Below are 23,124 nucleotides of genomic sequence, written 5' to 3'. Positions count from 1 at the left end.
TCAACGTTTAACTCTACTAAACTAAATACTTTAGTTTCTTCGTAAAAATGTTTACTCCGGAGCAATTGACAATTTTTAGCGTTGTCTATGTTAATAAGCATCAACATTTTATTTACATAAACTCAGACCTCGAACAAAATAGTCCAAAAAAATTATAGACTGTTTAAATTTCCCCAATACACATCCATATACATTGGCCTTCGAAAAACTCACTTCATACCAATGATGGAAAAAATACTAAACAAACACACTCAATGTAAAGTGCACTCTAAGTCTCAGATATAAAGCTCAAAGTAAGTAAAATAATATTTTTTATCGTTTGATTTGCGATGTCGTTAGTGATGCTTCGGTTGCGAATGGTGTCAAACCGATTCACGTCCGGTTACAAAGAAAGTTGAATTGTATCGATTCGGAAAAAAAATCGCGTAATTTTCTAATATGACACTTAATTGCGAATGTAAAATGATCAAAGTGAGAAGGCATGCATGAAATAATATTGTTTTATTAAATCGTCATGAACATAAGTGTAACAATTTCCGATACTCATATGACACATATCTATACTTCTATACTAATATATAAAGCTGAAGAGTTTGTTTGTTTGTTTGAACGCGCTAATCTCAGGAACTACTGGTTCAAATTGAAAAAATATTTCTGTGTTCAATAGATCATACGCCGAGGAAGGTTTTAGGCTATAAACCATCACGCTGCGACTAATAGGAGCGAAAATACAATGGACAATGTGGAAAAAACAGGGTAGATATAAATCATAACTTATATCTTCTAACCACGCGGACGAAGTCCGCGGGCAACAGCTAGTATTTAAGTAAAGCTAATGAGACGTATTATTAAACAATACAATACTTAACCAAAATCTAAATTATCTGTTGTTAACTGTCGCATTTAAGTATTCTAAAAGACATACCCTGTCGGGATTTAAACCTGCGAACTTTTACTTTTCAGTCCATCAGTAATACTAAACGGTTATATCTCTGGGCTATAAATGATATTTAAATTTCATATCATATTACCGGATATTACAAACAAAATCGTATCAATTTAATATTCAAAGCACAGAAATAATCAGTGCAGCCAATTTACAGACTCTGAATGACATGTAATTCGATATCATAATAATGCTTTGTTCTATTAAATACGCAAACGTTTGTGATAAATATTATATTTATTATTTAGACAATAAAATAAATAAAATTAAGTAAATATGAATCTAAACTCTAAATTAAAACAGGTCAAATGCCAGTCTCGTGAAACTAAGGGTTTCATTGTAATATGATAAAGAAAAAACGTCCAAATGAAAAGGGTCACCTATCAAATTAGTAACCGCAATAAAGATTTTATAATCACAATTATGTACTGTAGATGTAACAGAAATAAATCACTTGTGTCGAACTAAAACAGTTCATGACGTAAAACCCTGTAACTGACGCACAGACAGATACAGCCAAGACTTAGAAACACGGTTTCAATTTTACTCTACCTTTACGAAGATGAATAAAGGTTGTTATTATTTCCTTGTCTGTTCTCTATTAATTAGTAATTCTCACAATGAATAAAAAATATGCAAATCATATCAAATGGTGACTGCAATATTCGATGTAAGACAAATACCTACCTGCTCGGTATACAACATCCCTTCTAATATTATAAATGCGAAAGTAACTCTGTCTGTCTGTCTGTTACGCTTTCACCTAGAAACCACTGAACTGATTTTAATGAAATTTGATACAGAGATAGAGTTGACCTTGAGAAAGAACATAGGGTAGTTTTTTATCCTGGATGTTTAAAGATATCTCTTGGAAACGCGATATAACCGACCTCGACGCGGGCAAAGCCGCGGGCGAAAAGCTAGTTAAATATAAAAGTACGTATGAATAAAACCGAATCACCACTTACAATACTGCCTACTCTATAAAGACAAGTATCGGTATAACGTTACGCATTTATGATGGTAACAAACATTTATTCCTTTACGATCACCTATCACACCGTAAAACGATGAAACAGGGACGCTTGTTTACTCCAACTTAGTATTTATTGGACCTATTTGTTTGGCTTTGTTAGGAGTTTTAGGTACTAGAAATATTTTAGTTTACGCTGGTTATAGTCCTGTATTAGTAACAGGACTATAACCGTTATGAAAGTATGAGGAAGCTCAGCAGTGTTGTCAGCCATCTTGCTTTTCAAACTAAGAGAGTCTAACTACAAGAGAGGTTGGCAGGCCAGTTAAGGAGCCAAAAGGTTACCAAGTGTCCCGGTTCATACAGGTTGTATTGCTTTTAATCTTAAATCTTAGTTTTTACAATTATTTCATAACGTTTTTCTCACGCGTATTTATGGATATCGTGATTTTTCGCGACCCTGCGTCATCTAATGATTAAAGACTCCGGATAGGACCAAGACTAGTCTGGCGATTCTAATAGTTAGTCTATTTTTTAAAATCTTTGTTTTGTTATATATTATTAACTTTTTAAATTTCTTACTTTGTTTATTTTGTTAACACAATTAACGTTCGTCTAACAGCCAGTAAAAGGAGATGTTTAAGAATTCAAACCCTGCCATATTATATGACAGCCATTATCTAAACATCCAGACGTAAATGCGTACTTAATACCTCAAAAACATGGCTCTACATAATATAACAATGATCCGTGCATAATATCAGAATACCAGGAACATTTACAAGAGCGACGCAATTTTAATAGCAGCTTAAGGTACATTTGATAAGGCCGTCTATACACGACACAACACAAATTTACATTGTCCAATGATGTTAAGCTGCGTAAAACCAAACGTACACTTGAACGTACGAGTATTTCAGGTAATGACAATATCGTGTTAAAGTTTTTGAGTAATTATTAATTATAATAATATTGTTTTAACAATAACCTACAAACGACTTCAAATAAGAAACCCCAAAGCCCCAGTCAAACTTGATGAAACTTACACTTGTACCCAAGTCCAGACGGATTGGCTTCTTATAATATTACCCTTTTTTTGGATACACCAAATCGCAAAAATGTAGTCAGTGACGTAAAATTATTATTTATATTGTATTATATTATATTGTACAGTACCTTTTGTTGCCTCATATATAAAAGAACTAAACCCTAACATCAGCAGCTAATAAAAATATCGGGAAATCGTTAAACCTCATCATAATATCGTTTATGACACAAAAATGGTCTTTGAGGTAAAACCATGAATAGGTAGGTATTCGCATAAAAATAAACCTTTGTATGGTTGAAGGAATACATGGAAATGTTATACTTTGTATTTCAGGGAATAAACAGACTATTGTTGAATTCATATATAAAATGGTTTTCTCAGATTAGGTGCAAGACAAGGAACTAAAATGCTGATTTTATTTTGTTTTTATAAGGCTTGGTTTTATTGCTTTGATTTTTCTTATTGAGATAAAAATGTGCATACCATTAAATTAGGTGACAATATAATATTATTGTGATTTCAGAATCGCGACATTTCTGCCGCAATCAGAACTCTTATAAGAACTCAGGTGGGAAAAAAATAGTCGAGCAATCCCAAAAAACTATTACAACAGATAATGACGAGATACTTCACGAAAGTTATCCATAAAAGGTCAAAATCTTCCTTTGTTTTCATTGACCTAGTTTTGTCATACAGTGTCATATTGTCATATTTTCAGACAGTAAATAAATTGAAACGTGTATTACATAAGGTTTATGTCACCTCAATCAACGTATAAAAAGGTAGTCAGCCGTGTGACATGATATTTACAATGCTTTGTCCCGGAAAAATAAGCCTGATTTTCGACCTGAAAAAGTTTTGTGAGAATAATGAAGAAAAAAATACTTTCTTAGATAGCGTGTGTACAGTGCAAAAAGGTAATAAGTAACAAACTTTTTTCTTTATCGATAAAAAGAGGTATTAAAAAAATAACTAATTCAGGTGACATTTGATTTGGAGCAATAAAAAATTTAGTAATATGGAGAATAGGCAGAAATAAATCTTGAAAACCTTATTTTATTGCCATACTGTGCCTTCCATATCTACCATATTTCATTTGATTGAAAGGCCTAGTTAAATTGGGGTCCGAAAATTACTAAGGATCAGGTGGAAGGAGCAAGTAAAGATGGCATGGTAAGCTCGACTCCTTCATGGAGAACAGGACTTCTTTAGCCCTAAAAAGGATAAAAAGAGGAAGGTTTCTCCCAGCAGTGGAACGACATTAATCTATACTCTATATATACTAATATATAAAGCTGAAGAGTTTGTTTGTTTGAACGCGCTAATCTCAGGAACTACTGGTCCAAATTGAATTTTTTTTTTGTGTTTAATAGACCATTCATCGAGGAAAGCTTTAGGCTATAAACCATTACGCTGCGACTAATAGGAGCGAAGATACAATGAAAAATTTGAAAAAAAAACAGGGCAGGTATAAATTGTAACTTATATCTTCTACCCACGGGGACGAAGTCGCGGGCAACAGCTAGTTTATACTATAAATATTATTTATACCAATAATTGTGGGATCAAAAGGTATATTAGTTTACGTAACTACGAGTATGAAACGATAAATTAAGTATCCCAAAGGTGTATTCAGAGCTATCTAGATTGCAATTATGTCATTGTCGCAGTTACATTCCTAGGGGATAGACAGAGACCGTGAGTTTTGCCACAAATATCGTAATTTCAGATTTATCACAGACCTTATGTAAAATATATTATGCAAAATTGCTTTTGTGAGGGGAAATCGCTAGTAGATAATGATTGTTTTACGCCCTATCTATCACTGGCCACCGCGTCATCTTATGATCAAAGACCTTAGCTAGGTCAAAAACCAGTGGGTGATTACGATGGATACGTGAGAGTAAAACGTTATCAAAAAAATATACATAAAAGACTTGTGTGGTTTGTAAATGCTATTTTTAGCCTATGTTGTTTGAGTGAATGATTTGAAAACATGTATTTATGCACATGCGACGCAAAGGGACAATTGAGTAGTACAGGGAAACGTATTATTCGTGAAGAAGCAACTATTAAATGTGTAAGGAAATCGTAAATGTAGTCCAGAGTTCAAGCAAAAAAAAACCATACAGACAAAATATACTCTTGAGTTTGGTACCACGAGTGAGAAAAAAGCAAGATACATATTATATTCAATACTTCAATATAAAATTACGTTAAACGTAACCAACAACCGGACCATGAACACACAAGACAATTCTACCCAATTTACACTTAGAGGAACTAGGCCACAGTTAAGTGAACTTGCAGACGTGTCCAGACCAGCCCAATTTAATCTAGGTAGTCTTAAACTAAGTTTAGTTTTAGCAGCTTAATTCGAAATGGTTTTAATCAGAAACTACTTTGAACTTATCTTGTTTTAATCAAAAGAGGTTTTAGGCGTGATCGTGTTTCGAGGATTTACGAGTTAGTCTGAATTACTTTATGATTATAAACCAACTAGATTTTGAAAAAAGAAAAACATGACTATGTTTAACGGAATTTTAAAATGGTTTAACAGGTACGGTGTGTTATTCTTTTATTTGAACATGGTATACCTCTCCTATATAGTAGGCCTGTGCAAAAATTAGACATTCAGAAGCTGGTATTATATGTTAGGTTATTACAATAACTCTGAAAAATCTAAATTTACTCTATGCTTCGAAACCTTTATGCTTAAACACTCGAAAAATGAAAAAAAGGTATTAAGATATTGATGTTAAGGACTTTTCTTTGAAAAATAATTGACGTCCCAAGAAACGGTACTTTGATCAAACACATTTTATAGCTTTTTTTCCATTATATGTGTCAGAGGGCTACTACCACAATTTTTTAATGAAGTACTATTGGAGTTGACGAAAAGAGACGTCGCTCTACGTTTCGTACTGGTGTCACGCTCTCACAATCGGCATAACATTACTAGTATTACTACAGTACGTGGTTCTAGGACGTGGTTCTAGGCTCCCAGATCACAGCCCAATATAAAAATTAATTATGAACATGTTTTTAATAAGGAAAACTTTCTACGAGGAAAGTGTGAAGCGAATAAATTACGAATGCGACGTCACAGCCGTTCGTTCTCATATTTCCAGTGGGGAATTTTGAAATGAAACAAAACTTGATCGTGATTTATACCCAAGCGGCTGAATTTATCGTCTTTCTGGGATTTTTTTTAGTGATTCCAATGTTAGGGTCTTTCTTTTAGTTTATTTTTATTGAGAAAGTTTACTGGAGTAGTCAAATGACTAGTAATTATTAATTAAGTCTGTTCTAAGTTATATTAATTAATCAAAAATTTCAAACGTTTTTAAATAAATTTTGAATAAAAATATGACTTTTCTGAAATGGTATAAAAATATCGAAGCGAAAAGTGACTAACCCATTTTGAAATAAATTATCATTTTAATGCGTGATATTAGGATACGATTAAGAAATGTGACTTGATTCTGACATAGTTTTTATATTAAATTATAATTATCAGTTACACATGGCACCGCCCGCTAAAATGGTAATTAGAAGTAAACAAAATAAGCCTGTTTGTTAATCAAATAATCAGCTTGCATTCATTCGATCATTCATCCGTTCATTATTATTTCGTGAAAAATTCATAATAATCTATACTAATATATAAAGCTGAAGAGTTTGTTTGTTCTAATCTCAGAAACTACTGGTCCAAATTGAAAAAATATTTTTGTGTTGAATAGACCTTTCATCGAGGAAGGCTTTAGGCTATAAACCATCACGCTGCGACTAATAGGAGCGAAGATACAAAGGAAATGTGAAAAAAAAACAGGGCAGGTATTTATAATAACATACATATATCTTCTACCCACGGGGACGAAGTCGCGGGCAACAGCTAGTCATCCATATATGTAAACTAACTTAAAAAACTCTGCCCTAATCGTATCAATATTATTTTATATTGAAGTATAATAAGTCATTTACGTTTTGTTTTGTATAAGCATGTACAAGAATATCACGCAAGGAAATGCTACTAAAAGCCAGACTAATGGATAGCTGACAGTCACTTTATACAAATATACAAGAATCCATGTATTATGGCATTAGGGTATAATTATATTGTCAACGGTAGAATTAGGAGTTCCTGAATAATAGGAAACGCGTTACTAAGCCGTTCCATTAGGGTTGCCTACCGAGCATTCTTACTCCTTTTTAATTATTTCATGTTAATTTCAAAACGGCTTGCTTGACATTTTGATGCCCCGGTAGTTTTCGTTGCTTTTATTTTGGATCCCGGCTTACAGAAATTGTCATGACAGACGTGTGCTAAACCTATATAAAAAAAAACCAACAGATATCATAGTTAAAATTGATATTGAAAACGAATATTTCAGTAGGAGTTGAAAATAAACGCCCTGAAAATGTAACCGAGTCCTGTCATTGGAAGTTGTGTACAGAGTAAATAAATGAGCGGGTAGTGACTTCCCAGCACAAATATAGGCCCCAAATTATTATTATTATTAAGTGATGATACTGCATAACTGCATAACATAAAATCAACGTTAATAGTAGTGTAAATAATCACATTAATGCCACTCTTTTAAACAGGCATTCACTTTAATAAACAGAAAGCTTGTCAATTACCTACGTGTACCAAATTGGATTATATGCGCGAATAATCTTTTTGCATCGACACCCATTACCGATTTTAAATGTGCGAAAATTAACATAATATTATACACGCATTAATCCAATTCGCAACCGACCAAAAGGCTGGTACTGTCAGCAATAGAAGACTGTAAATGAAAAATAATTAATAGATTAAAAAAATCTAAATACCCACGTTTTTTCACTACATTAGTCACTCCATTCAATTTTTTTTAAAAAACGGGTCTAGCTGTTTTTATGTGTAAATTGCATTGTCATGCGGTTTGAAGCTACCCTGAAAATTTCAGCCTGCTAGCTTATCGGGAAGTGCCTCAAAATTGTGTAACAAAAAATCCGATCGAACCATAAAAACTCTTTCACAGATATACAACAGCAATTGTTATGACAAAATAGGTTAGACACCTTAAGGAGGACTCGAGGAGTTCGTGGCTAAGCTATAACCGCATAAGTGATTCGATCACAGGTTAAGCTATGCTTGACGCGGTTGGTCCGTGGATGGGTGACCATCTTTGTCATAACGAGTTCCTTCGTGTTTCGGAAGGCACGTTAAATTGTGGGTCCCAGCTGTTATTTCTACCGGCCGATGATGAGGTTAGACACCTTAAATAAAATAAATGAAAAACCAATGTTTTCATGTCACTGAAAATACTGGCACTTAATAAGTCAGGATGTGTAATCGAGTTCTTTTGCTGTCCGTACCAATTGATGCGTACAATTTAAATATGGATGGAAATCCGAAAAACGCAACGAAAGTAGGTGCTATTCATCCGTGAATTACGATGATAAATATTAAAATATCGTGACAAAACAAGACTACTTCGAATCGTTCGGGAGAAAAGTAAAATGCTGATTAAAATATCTGCACGCGTTGTCTCACACGCTAAATTAGAAACTTATTCAATGAATCTTGGCTGTATGAGATTCCTTTGCGTGTATTTTTTTTAAACATTCTTCTGGCTTTGGATTAATCATATTTGTGTGTCATTTTTTTTTAATTGGTTCTTATTTTAACGTTTGGTAATAATATATTTTGTTAAACGTGATGAAAGCGATTTTGCGTGTTTAATTCGTTGTTCGATTACTTTTTGATTTTTATGATTTGAGTTTAAGTAAATAGTATTATAAAAATTATGAAAAAAAAAAACGAGAAAGTGTTTTTATTTGTCTACTTTGGTGGAACACTAAAACATTTTTTTACAGATTATTTACGTTTTAATGGTTGCAACAGACTGATCAGACGGAATCAAAAGAAATCTATGAAACACAAAAGAAGTTATTATGACAAATCCAAGAACAAACCTTGGAAAAGTTTGCCTAACCTTCATAATCGATTCATTACGCAATACAGCATCGACTTACAAGTGCTGAACCTATCAAATAATTGAATTACATTGATTAAATCAGTTCACTTGAACAGCGTATAAAACTAATTGAATGAGTGATAGGTTGGGATCAGTCAGAGAGGTTTGACATCGTTTACCACATGACGGGCACAGGCTTTTGGTATCGAGGGTCTCTTTGTATCGCTAATGGATCGCTCAATATCGCTAACTTACACTAATATACTTTGCTCTACATTATTAGGTAGGTGTAGGGAATTTGATTCAAGGTCAGATTTTCCACCCGAAAACGGAGGTCTGAATGTATTTGATGCCTATTGGCAGTCAGAAAGGGCCAATTGTCAGTGTGTTTTTATTTTAACTGTGTGTTATTTTAATATTTTAAGATAAGAAAATGTATAATTAAAAAATAATGAATCTAGAGCAGTTCCCATTCGTAAAAATATTGAACATCGCTTAATTGAAATGAAAAACAAATTAGGTATTAAACGGAAATTAATTCCTTCGCTCCTGAAGACGCTTCAGTAGGCGCTTGTGTTTTTTTATTTATGAAATAAAATTTGAAAGTACTTACGTAGACCCAACTTTGGTATCTTCTTGTCTTCTTCTTTTTCTTCATCGCTTTTGCTGCTTGATTTTTTCGCATTTGGATCCGAAACATCTGAAATCAAGGATTTAAGGTGTTAGTTTTTTGAAATAAATATTTCGCTTTTTATCTTACAACTAGCTGTTGCCCGCGACTTCGTCCCCGTGGGTAGAAGATATAAGTTAGGATTTATACCGGCCCTGTTTTTTTCACATTTTCCATTGTATCTTCGCTCCTATTAGTCGCCGCGTGATGGTTTATAGCCTAAAGCCTTCCTCGAGGAATGGTCTATTCAACACAAAAATTAATTGAATTTTTCAATTCGGACCAGTAGTTTCTGAGATTAGCGCGTTCAAACAAACAAACAAACAATCAAACAAACAAACTCTTCAGCTTTATATATTAGTATAGATATAGATTCACATACACACTATTCGAGTAATACGAAAGTATTTTTTTCTTTTCTATTAAGAGTTCACGGGTAAACGATAAACAATTTTTTTGAGTAAGTTTGGACCCTATCAAAGACTGTCAAGGTAACTTTTGCAGCAATATCTAACACGCGTATTGGATGTGGGTGGAATCAATTAAAAGCAAAGAAAGAGACAACGATATATAAGAGGGTATTAAAAGTAGAACTGCAATAGTGAAAGCAAGACTTATGTTGACAAGTTTAAACTTCAAAATAGCTCACTTATTTTCCAGCTTGAATATTTACTAAACAGACCAATTATATTGGTGTCTGATTAATATTTTTTCTATTTAAAAACTCCGTCACTTAAAAATTGATTTCTTGTATCGCAGTGACTTCCCAAACATTCAAGTCACATCCACAAAGACACCCAGACTCAGGACAAGCATTCGTGGAACGTAAATAACATACCTATTTAATATTAATTGCTCTACAATTAATCAGTCTTCACATTGAATTGAGATATTAATTAATTTATTAACATCGTTTATACGAAATTAACGTTGTTAACACAGGTTATTGATACACACGGTGCTTAAATGGAATAATTTTATGAAAAATATGAAAATTAAAAAAATATTCTTTAGCGTATTTGTAGTCAGCATTAGAATTTTCTACAAATTAGAGAAATTGAAGAATATTAAAGGAACGATGAGATGTCATGATCGAACGTGTAACTTGTATGAAAGAATAATTTTATTTGACTACTAGCTATAGCCCGTGGAGCCGCCCGCTACAACAATGATCCCACGGGAACATTAAGGCTGCTCTTTTGTAAAAAGTTTGAAAAAAGCGTGCAGATTAAACAGCTTTTCGTCGGCACTTACAGAGAATTTATATCTGCAAAAAATAGTTAGTAATCTACATGATATGATACGTAATTTGGTTTAGCCATAATTTTTCTATTGGCATCACATAACAAGTAAAAAATCCCCAAATCACATCCAATTCGTAGAGATAAAACCATTTTACTGCTTTATTTTTAATAAAAGAACATTAGAAAAAAATCTACTGCTTTGCAATACATAGGAAAATGATTTGGTTTGGTTACTTTTTAAAAATATGTCTGATTTCTATAATAACTATTTAAAAATGCGTCCCGTATAAAAACTGTATCTATATCACCCCGCACTCGTCCAAACGCATAAGTTCACTAGTGAGAATACAAGCCTTAAATTACTTTAAAGCAATTTTATAAGAGAAACGCCGCTCTATATATAATGTGCTCTTATTCTACAGTCGCTGTGACTTCAAAAGAGATAGGCAACAACATTTTTGGTACAAACAGATTCGATATTGAAAATCAGACATTTTTGCGATGAATTTGGCTTTTTATTACATCTACCTTCGAAAATATTTCATAATATTTTATTGTGTCCTTCTTTCCATTTATAAACACGTTGCTTTTCGAATTACGGCGCGAGGAGGTAATGGTCTGTAATAATGTTCAGAGTTTTGGCATTATGATAAAAAGAGCATTTTATATAAATATACACAAGTGAAGATTCGGTTCTGTCGTCTTTGCCTTATTTTCTGCTTATTTTTAAGGAACATTTACTTTTGGTGAAGGAAATAAATAATTTGACATTTTAGAATCGTAGCGTAGAGTTTCTTCTTTGTTGGAGAATATAGAAACTAAAAAACGAAACAATTGATAATTTAAAATCACAGAAAATACTTTGTAGAGGTCGAATTTTTTAAAAGGAAACCCTTTCATAACAAGGCTGAAACAAATAGAAAGAGAGAGCCGAAGAGAGAATAAAGCATGTTCGGAATCAATTAAAATTGCTTAAAATATCGTGACAGAATAAATTTTGCATGGCGTCTATTTTTTAATATTGCCACGGCGAACCAAATAAATTCATTCAATTAGGCCACATCCTGTTTTATCATATGCTCCTTCAACCAAATGACATTTTAAGCATCGTTAGCATCAATAGAAGACGGTGAAATATGAGGAAATGACTTTTCATGTCTCTTTTCGTATCTTCATTAATTCGAGCATATCCTTAAAGGCGTAAAGATTGGCAAATTTTACAATAAAATGCATTTTTTATGTAGCCCACTGTGTCCCACATCTGGGCAAAGGCCTCCCCCAAATCCTTCCACGATTCTCTATTCTAAGCCACATGGAACCAGCCTGTGCGGTATCGTTTAGATATATATATGTATATAGATATCGTTTAGATCGTCTCTCCTTCGCTCCTCCTACGGCGACGCCGTGTATCCGCTTTCTCCCATTTTGTAGTGACTTTGCAAAATAATATAATACAATTTTAACTTCAGACGAGATAGAATCCTGTCCACCAAGGTCACCATCCAAAAGCGAAAGCTGAAATTAGTCCGTTGTATCGTGTCACGTCTCATGGACGTGTGCGACATCTGGCGGGTTATTTGTATTTAATTACAAATAATATCCCCTTTGTAGCGCGTTCTGCTTATTAAATAATAAAGATTATCAATATGTTACTTAGCTAGGTAGGTCAGGTCGAAAGTATCATATGTAAATAAGGTACTTGACAAAAAATAACTGGTAGTCCGCCAGATAGGTTTATAACAAATGTACTTACAGCATTAGAAAATTAGGAAGATAATGTTATTAGATTTAAAAACGGTTTCTCAATCATCCATTAAGTTCTATCTGAGGAATAAATTTTCCGTTTCACATATTTTCTGTACAGAAGTTGTCAAAGCGTAAAATATATTCGTCCGATAAAAGTTTTCTGGCGAGTGAAAAATCAGCCCTTAGTCTAATACCATATTGCCACTAAAGAATACTCACACACTCGTGAGTTATTTGTCTCTTACAAATGTAATAATTACCAATTGTATATCAAGAAGTAGTTCAAAAATCAAATAAATTTGTTCGCACGTAAGTACACAGGAACTTGAACGAAAGCTTAAAAAAAAGCAATCTAGTGATTCCTCAAAGATTAATGTTTCTCAGAAGCGAAAATTTGTAACAAGAAAAGTAAATTATGTTTGTCTAGCAAGTAATTGCTTTTCCACTGAATATTTAAGTGGACCTTCGCGAAAATCTGATAGGAACTCTATGAAGTGTTGATTTTGTCTATCGTTGCGACAAAATTCTTCAAAATTATAGGCAGAAGTGTATTTCTTCGAGTTGTAATAGAAGTCGATTGTGTCTTCCCCAAATGACTGTTCTTGGAAGGTATTGGCAGAAGTGTACACAACTATGAATTCAAATTTATCCTGACGGTTGCGTTTGACAGCTTCAAGATTCAGGCTTTTGCTGAAGATAAAATAAATTCATCTCTATTAATAATAGCGATTGAAAAATGGACTCTATGCTTAGATAATTTAAGGTCATAATCGCTTTGATGACTGTATGAAATGTATGAATCTATGACTTAATGGTGGCAATCCTGATAGCAGAAGAATGATGGTTACATGACACAAGAATAATCTGGATGTAAAGTGAATGTGAAGGGTAAGAGAAAGAGGAGGATGGCATATATAAGGAAAAAAGCTATGCCCAGTAGTGGGCAAGGGCGATGATGATCTGGAGTCTGACATAGAGCTTGTTTGTTTACCAGGCAAAATTGTTTATATCCGATGACAGAGGTTTGTTTCATCAAAATTTGCATACCTCTTCCATCCTATCAAAATAAAACCCTGGCGTGGGATTAACCTGGAATTATTGAAAAACAGTTGTGACGTAGTATCACGTGTGTATACAAAAAGTCAAATAGTACCAAGATTTAATATCTCGTGTTTTTAATAAAACGTCTTTTAATATAAGATGGTAAACTAATATCTGTTCAGCATTCCTTTTGTTTGCTTTCTTTGATACGTGATAGGGATGTAAATTAAAAAGCTTAAAAGTAATAACAATAGAGGGTAAACAGAAAAATAATATATTCTGACATGCTTTGATCAAGATCAAGCATGAGCCCGAATTAAATTGATTGACAATCTGTTTCATACTCTATTCTTTTGGATGCGATCATGGATTTTGATTTCGGATCGCGATCAATATGCGATCAAAAGCAAAATTCAAACAGAAAATCTACTTTCTGAAAATTACTCGACATTCAAAGGAGAAACCCGATTCTGGGCCTAGCCGTTACACAAATGAAATATGTACCAAAAAATTCTACTATTTTTCTTTGTTTACCCATTTAAATATTAGCCTCAATTACAATGGCCAAGTCTAAAAAAAAGTACATTTCTATTTTTCTATTTAAAACCACCTTTGTAAACCGTTAAAGTATTTATTTTATTGTACATAACTTCATTTGCAAACACTAGCATTAAACAATAGAGTTTACCTAGGATATAATTGATTTAGCGGATATTATATTTTTAAAACTATATCAATATAAAATGAAAAATATACATTATTTACAAAGCGTCAAAAAAGACATCTTCATCATTTCTAAAATCGGGAAACTTACCCAGAAGAATAAGAATTAGTATTGCCAGTGTTGTATGGCAATACTAATTCTTTGGGCAAAATATAGATCAGCCTTAGCGTTTATTTTAGTGTAATTCCTTTTTTTTATATTCAAATAATTGTAAAATAAAAAATCTGGTGTCTAATAACTTGTTTATGTAAGCACGATTAAAAAATCATTAAAGGAAATAAATAATTGAAAAAATCGATTTTAACGCATCGATTCATTTATTTCACATGGATTACACTAGCAAATGTCAAATGCCAATGTCAACGTCTGATAATTGTCATCGTGCTTTCATAAGTGACATTCGCTTTTCGTATCTTCGAGCGCGTGAATGTGTTTTTCAAATTCTCGAGATTTATTACAATATTAAACCTCTGCTCGAATACTGGACTCCGAAACTGATTGCCTTCTGACTGACCCTTGCTTGCATATTGGATGCCTGCATTCCTGCTGACCTTTGCTGGAAAACCGGATCTGGATATTGCTCTTCTGACGATTGGTGGATACTGTACCATGAGTTCATTAATGGTGGAATAGCAACAGACCGCTGCAACACAATAGAAAGGCGAAGATTGGTTGGGTGCTGTGCCCACACCATGGACCAATTTTACTCCTGCACAATTCCTGTATTATTATATTACGATAATCCTAACGAAGGTGGTTAATAAAGAACGATCTTAATAATACAGTTTTTATTTTAATAAACCTATTGTTGCAATCTCAGTTTACTGTAATTTCAGATAGCATCAAAAAATCCCCTGGTAGTAAATACAATGTTTAAATATGTCATTATTGATCTAAGTAGGCCTTATCTACACAGTTTTCTGCTGAAGTTTTCACGAATATTAATCTGAGTTTATCGCTTTTTAAGTAAGTAGGTAGGTACCTAAACCTCATCATGGTAGATTGCAAGCGCTACAGTTGAATAAATACAACGCAGGAGACGGCCATATGTTCCAGCGATGCCACCTGACAGCAGAGAGTGTGAGAGAGAGACATGAGAGAGAGCGTTGCTAAGCGCGCTCCGTCCTTTATAGCGCACCGCTTGTCAGGTCCCAGGTTTTGAAGGAGGTTTCACTAAGGATCTTGAGAAGGAGGTTTCACTTTAAAAAGGAGGTTTCGCTAAGACTAACAATCAGTGTAAACATTGTCTGATTTTACCAATTTGGCCATTGTTGAGTGTCGTGAAAATTGGACTCGTGAAATCTTCCTAAGTTCTCTAATTTATGGCAAAATTCCAGCTCTGTAACGCCAGGCCCAAGTTTCTATGGAGTTTGGTTTTCTCCTTTTCTAAACTTTGTCACTGGCCGAAATCAACATGGCAACAATTGAATCCGTTTGAAAATTATGAAAAGGACAAAACCCCTTGTTTTCGCGCGCAAATTATTTTAAAACAACATGGAACTGACTGATTCCGATTGTACCTACTTTCATGTACTTAGAAATGTACAGAATTCAAAATTGACACTTAACGAATGGGCTCTTGTTCCAACACAAGATAAATTGGAAACTATTCAAGCTATCAATTGGATATATTATGTGTTGAAAAACGTGAATTGTTTTTGGCTTATAAATAACTGTGTTGTTAACCATCCTAGACTGTTAAAACTACGATCATATACCATTCGCAGTCCAATTCCTAATGTAATGTACTGAAGACCAAGGGGAAGTAAAAAAAAACAAGTTATTATTTAAAACATGGCTGGCTTTTCGTAAGGATAATCTTTCCAGCATTCATATTATAACGGGGATCACGGATGTATGTATGTTCGTCGCAGAGTATCAAGTAAATGTGTTACCGGGGAGGTAAGTAAAAGTACTTTTAAAGCGGTGATGGGATACCGAAATTGGGTGCTGTCCAATGTAATTTGATCCCTAAAGCGTGCTATTTAGTAACCTAAGTTAAATGAATGATTGTTGATTTATTGATTGATATATCGTTTTTCAAAAAATACTTTTTGTTAGTGAAGCCGACGAGACAGTATTATTTTAGCGTTATTTTTTTAAGCGAAGTTTTACTGTTGATATTCGCTATCTCGTCAGTGGAACAAATGCTTTAAAATAATCCAAATAACAACTTACATTACAATAGATGCCTAACCCTTCTATAAACGACACAAATTAATAACAGTAACAATATTCAAGTAAAGTGGATTCAAACTTGTGAAAACTAGTAATTATTTGTTTAACAGAAAACAAATTGTTTATTAATTTTCGGACCCAGGGTTCTGATTTCAGAAATTATAACTTGTTATTAAGTTTTAATGTAGTCTTTGCCAAAAAGGGGATTTCATTAAATTCAAATTTCATTATAAGTCAATACAATTCCACATTCATTTTCTTTTTGTTATTTCTATTTAAAAATCAGTCTGATCTTGCCGGTATTTAAAAAAAAAAATATTTATCATACATTGCATTATTAAAAACTTTATCACAATCTTTTGTCTTTACCACAAAAGAACACGTCAAATGAAAAATATCCAAATTAAAATAATTTACTGTTCTGAAAGTGAGATGCCGTTACTCACACTGTGGATCACTGTCTTGCTTTCACAATGACAACTGTCCTATAAAAGCACATTTTATAGAGCACTCATCCAAAAACTGAACTTAAAATACATTTTGATAGTAACTGTCGTGAGAATGATTCATTATTAAATGATGTAACGGTTTACTCACGCGTATTTATCGATTTTGACTCGCCATCCCGCCGCGTCTGGTCATGATTAAAGACTCCGGTTGGGTCCGAAACTAGTCGGGCTACCCCGACAAATACGCGTGAGTAAACCGTTACATCATTTAATAATTAAAATACATTTTCTTGTTTAGAAAATATTTTAGGATTAAAATTGACGCATCCGTTGGGATATTGTATGAGAACCACAATATTGCTCTCTAGAAGACTCTAGAAACAATTTGTTTTTTGTTTCTTGTAGACTCGGTGAAAATATGTATGTATTGCAGTTGAATAATGTGTCTAATTGCGCTGGTGTATTTTCAAGCTTTTTGTTACGTGTATATAATTTAAAAGATTAACTAAAGTTTTGCGCCGAAAATACTATATCTTCAATTTTTCTTAAAGTGCATTCACTAAAGCTGTTGCATTGTTAGTTTAAGATTAAAACTAGGCATATTTTACCCATGCTACGTAAAACAATTCATCTCACGTATACATCCCAAAAAGACTGGATTTAATATAAATTAATTAAACTTAGCTGTGTATTTGATTGACGATGACTCATTTGATATTAAGTAACGACTGCACGGAGCGACAGTGGCCGCAGCCAAACTCACTGTGGCCGAAAAATCACTACTTCAAATCTCGCCTAGGACAGATATTTGTCTTGATCAAGTCTTAATGCTTATGTGTATGATGTGACTAGAATATTTGTGAAATCATTTATAAGAAATATATTTGTTTATGGGGCAACTGTTTTAAAAAAAGAAAATAAACAACTATGGCTCACTTTATATTAAGTACCAACGAACCGATATTATTTGTTATTTTATACGCACGTACGTACATGCTTAGCTCAGTTAAGTACAGAAAATCTCCAAGGATTATCCATAAAGGGAATTTTCTCCATCAATTTCTGTATCTCTAAGTATTTAAGTAGCAACTGATCAAGTATGCAAAAATATCCGGTATCCAAAATCCCGCGTGGGTTGGCTTTTAAGGTTTATTCTCGTAAAGTTTTGATGGGGATAATGTTTATAAGCTAAACCCATATCTTGTTTGTGTATCAATTTTGTGGTAACAACAGTTTTTTCCTAACACAAAATATAATCTTTTAATAATCCTAATACTTAATGAACGCTAATGCTAGTATTAATGCTATCTTTAAGAGGTCTAGCCTCTAAAAGCCTTTAATAAGTAGCCCATCGCAAGGCAAAGAGTACCTTCTAGCTCTATGTTTAGCTATTTTGTGCCAAAACTAGACTAATGTCTCAATCTTCTCCTACCTTACTGTTACATCCCTGAATGCTCTGAATCCGCTGCGTGAACTTCTGCCTAAACATTACCTGGCATGCGACAGTGTAACTCATCCAGTTCCTAATGGACCTCATCTTATTCAAAGTTATCTTTAGTCTTGCATTACCCACTTCGGGCTTGTTTTTATACAATTAATTATCTCCGGGCCCTTGCTCTTCAAGCCATTCTCTTCTGCCCCTTGCACTTCTCATTAATTCATTCTGTAATTTATTTTTTATTTCAAAAGACTAACTTAGCCTATAGAATCCACTTCTGAACTCTCACTTCCAAAATTCACCTTAATGTCATATAAATTCTCATTCAAATTAATTTCCTCCAGTCTAGTAATATTCCACGAATTTTCTAATCACACCGCAGTGTCACAACCACATTAGCTCGGTGCTAACGTACCATTCGCTTTACGATATTCAGGATAGTACCCGTATGTTCTGGTTAATGACGTCACTTTTGCTAGAATGTGTATAGTTTGAGGAAGCGGAATATTTTATACGTGTCTAGTTGAAGTAATTTGAAGAAGATTAATTTCTTGATTGGATTTTTAGAAGGATATGTAGCATGTTTGAGAGTTTTATATATTTGCACGCTTTGACAAGGGAAATCCATTTTTCTGACATTTGAATTTGTAAGCTTATTGAAAAAAAATACGTAGGTCTTTACCTAATAGTGGGTCCAAATTTGGACCAAAAATTAATACTTATTACATTTACTAACGATTAAAAAAAGATAAGAATAAATATTCTTATGTCTAACAGTGTTATTAACGAGTACATGAACTAAGAAATCAAAGACATGTAAAGTCAAAATATCAAACGCTGTAACAGCAAATTTGTCCTCCAAATTCAACCACAATTCATTATTAATTTGTCTACCATCTAGAATTACCATAAATATTCTAGTGTCAACAAACAAATATTTTAACATCAAAGGGAATTCCAGTATAATTATTTCTTGTTCAGCCGCCCTTAAACTCGACGCTAGGCCGGAATTTAGATAAAGCTGCCTATTTAGTTTTAGTAAATAATAAAATAGGTGATCTAGTTGATTTAAGTCAATCGCTTTGTTTATCCCAATGTTGTTTATTGGTTTGTTTTCTAGGTCACATTATCATTATGTTATAGCCAGTTATTCGGTTCAAGTGATATTGTTTTAGTGACTACTGAATGACTAGTTCTTAGAGATTTTACTAAAAATCAACTCCTACCGCAAAGAGTTTTGTCCTTGTTTCAAGGGGGAATCCACAAATATTCAATTCGCATGCACGAAGACACCCAGACTTAGAACCAGCATTAGCAGATCACGCAAACACTTATCCTTCGCAGGAATCGAACTGACATAACGAATACAATGAGTTTCTCGTGGTGACGTAGAGGTCACTCGGCTATTCGTAGAGTCAAATTGTATCCAACTTTCTTAAAATATGCCAACGTTTCAGTTGCCTGTTGAGGCTTCTAGTCTGTCTTATTACCAGAAAATCATAGTCATCATTTTCTGCGAATGGCAGTGAACCACTTTCTACAAGGAAACATAAGACTATCACGGGATCACCATTAAAATGTATCATTGGATGACCATAATTCGGAAAACAGAAAAACACGTTCAGTATAAATTATGTTTCATTAGAAAAAGTGTGAGCAGACACTTAATAAAATAACACAAAGGAGTTTAAAATTCCATGTACAATTTTCTTCTCTACAATATTCTTAATAAACAAGCATAGAAGAATACCCACACAAAATACTTGGAAGACTAATTTGCTTTTAAAAACAAACAAGAGGCCAAGCATATTTCACAACTTACATTATAAAAAATACTTTTCGAAATAAATCATTCAACCCCCGGTGGAATAAATATTCATCAAAATGTAAGAGCAAAAGAATAAAAATTTAACGACGATTAACTTTTGTAACTTGATATTAATCTTTTTATACAAACGTTTTTCTCTTTAATTTACTTCAGAAAACAGAACAATAATTCGTGGGATGACAGCCGTCTTTCTTAGGATTGCTTTTTAAATTCTTGCTGAAGGCGTTTGTGTTTTTTGTTTGAAACGTATAGGGGTTTATTAAGTTGATTTGTTTGTGTTTTTGTTTCTAGCCTTTAGTCCACTGTCTTATTGAGTTAATCTAGTCCAGTCTGCCCGTGACCATGATACCTGCAAAGGTGTCGAAACGTCGGGAACTAAAATCTAACATTAAACCGCGATAAAATCCTAACATTCTAACATTCGCGTAAACCGCTGAGTTAATCTATTTAAAAAAATATTGTTTTTCATGAGGTATTCTTTATATACCAGGTCAAACCCAAATTTATTACTACAAGTAAGAATCAGAAAATCTTTTTTTTTCGTTTAAATTAACTAAATAAGTACATATAAATAACAGTAAATTAAATCTGCCAAAACAGGAGCCATGTTTATAAGGAAATTATTTCCCTTTAATTTCGCCATCAAAAACAAACTTCTAATTTCATCATCGAACAATTCTTTATAAGAATTAAAAAGTATCGGAAAAAATGTGAAAGGGATCTTTGTGTTTTTGACTGAATAATTTTATTGTCGAATGAGTTTTATAAATAATTCATTGAGCCGTCTAACGAGCAATGCGAAGGAAATGACAAACTGAATTCTTGTCATGAAACGCCGGAATACGATTTCACAACGAGATAATTACTGTTGATCATCACAATGAAGTTATATAAGGCTTTATTCACACAGATGACATGAGTAAAAATGTCTGAGTTAGTGAAATTTTATCTTATGAACTTGGATTGAATTTTATTACTAATATTACTATTGCATTTGGCAAGACGCTTGTAAAATAGCCAGTAGAATGCTTCATTGCTTTACTTTTAGAATCGCATTTAGAATAATGCAACCAATTTATTTTACTAAAACTTAACAATGGCGTTTCGAAGAAAACAAACCCCGATCAAGATTTCAAGACTGGTATAAAGTATACATGAGTAATTACCTCGTAAAAGTCTTAATTACAAACCATTATTGATAATAGAAGAGCGTAAACGAAACAAAAACTTAATTGTATATACTGATGCAAGTTTGATTGCCACTGCAAAAAGAAGACAAAGAATATAAGTAGTCTAATTGATGAAAAAGACAGATTGATGGTACTGAAATGACACAGGACAGTGTGATGGTGAATAACAATTTATCAGAAAACGTTTTTGGATTTTCAGTGGAAAGCCATTTAAGAAACCTCCACAATTGAAGTCATTCATGAAACGTTCCGAAAGGGCGTGAAAATGTGAAAAACTTTTGATTTTAATGGTATAATTCTTGTTGATAAGGATGAATAAATTAAATATATAAAGAATATTTTAGAAGAAATCACTCTCATTGACAGTCTTGTTGTCGTGATAAAACAAGATGTTAATATTTAATTATATATACATAATATATATAACCACAACAGTAATTAAGAGAATGCCATTGAAACAATTGTACACATTGCCTTAAATGGTAACGGTCTGATGAGCCCAGCGAAGCGTGCTCACAGATGCGAATTAGCGCACTGTAAACGTTAATCAGATTGCACTTGATAATGCATTGGCTACCAACTTTCTTTTTGGTGTGATGGACGACTCGCAAGTTCTCGTAGATAAGGATATGAAAAATGATCATGTTAATGAAGAAATAGTAGCTACAGATAAGGATTTTGTATAACAAATTCTGATACTTTCTAGCAAATATTGGTCTTGGTGAATTTTTTGAGCTTTGATTATGCGCGAAAACGTTTATACAATTAATTACTTAGAAAGGTTTGTATCTTGAATTATGTATTCTGTAGACGTTTTAAGAGTTTAAGAAGGGTTATCTGAAAAAAGGTTTACAAGTTTTACAAATTTAACATTCAGCAATTTAACATTCAGCAATGGGATATGAAATCATGGACTTTAAACTTTTTTAACAAAAGTATGGGATATATTATTTCAGACGTTTAAATAACTCCTACCTTTAGCAGTTCTTCCTTGATATATTTCCAAATCCAAGGCGTCGTTTCCGTCCGCCGGCGAGAGTTTGAACGTGTAGTCACTTAAGTCGAAGCTAAACGAGTGACTGTCCAGGAAGTTCGTCAACCACCAGTCTTTCGACCTCGCCTGTCTCGTCCTCAATGGCTCTATTGTCAGCGCATTGAACACCTTCACAGACTTCTGCTCCTTCAGGCTCCTTAGGATCTCCTTCGCCATATGATCGATACACGTAGCATTATCACTACAGTCCAGTTCAACAATCGCCCTAACACTCCCCATCAACAAAAAAGCGACCAAAAGGGCAAGGGGATTCATTTTCACCTATGTCTTTTTCACAACACTGTGTCACAGGTTTTCACGTCTTCGATTCACCAATCCATTTGTGGGTCACGCCTTACCGAACCATCTACATCGATGGCTACTTGGTTAATGAGTCCCTCTATGCCTGCTTGATCATTTTTATCTGGCGTCACGCTGCACTGACCACCGCGGACGGCGTGTGCAATATTTTTTTTTATTGAGTTCTTTACTTGCATGTATACGTTATACCACTTTTCTTTCCACTGTACAAGTTTTTATTCAAGAATTTTCCGTGATCCGCACATTTAAGGTGCTTTATCGAGAATTATTGATGTGTGACATAAAAAATCATTTCGTTTCGCTTTGCTATACGTCGCTAATAGGTA

At 33.4% G+C, this 23,124-nt stretch overlaps 1 protein-coding gene across 1 annotated transcript in view; it reads right to left on the bottom strand.

Moving 5' to 3' along the window:
* Positions 1 to 22,840, bottom strand: part of LOC113498722 — a 28,971-nt gene extending 6,131 nt beyond the window's left edge. Inside the window, exons 1-2 of the mRNA XM_026878857.1 lie at positions 22,420 to 22,840; positions 9,550 to 9,636 (exon numbers count right to left, since the gene is read on the bottom strand). Coding sequence (XP_026734658.1) covers positions 9,550 to 9,636; positions 22,420 to 22,753 — 421 coding nt within the window. The 5' untranslated portion in view covers positions 22,754 to 22,840. The remainder of the gene's footprint in view (positions 1 to 9,549; positions 9,637 to 22,419) is intronic.
* Positions 22,841 to 23,124: the final 284 nt, after the last annotated feature.

Source organism: Trichoplusia ni, chromosome 1, assembly GCF_003590095.1.
Source record: "Trichoplusia ni isolate ovarian cell line Hi5 chromosome 1, tn1, whole genome shotgun sequence".
Lineage (NCBI taxonomy): Eukaryota > Metazoa > Arthropoda > Insecta > Lepidoptera > Noctuidae > Trichoplusia > Trichoplusia ni.
This window is presented reverse-complemented; position numbering and strand designations above follow the sequence as displayed.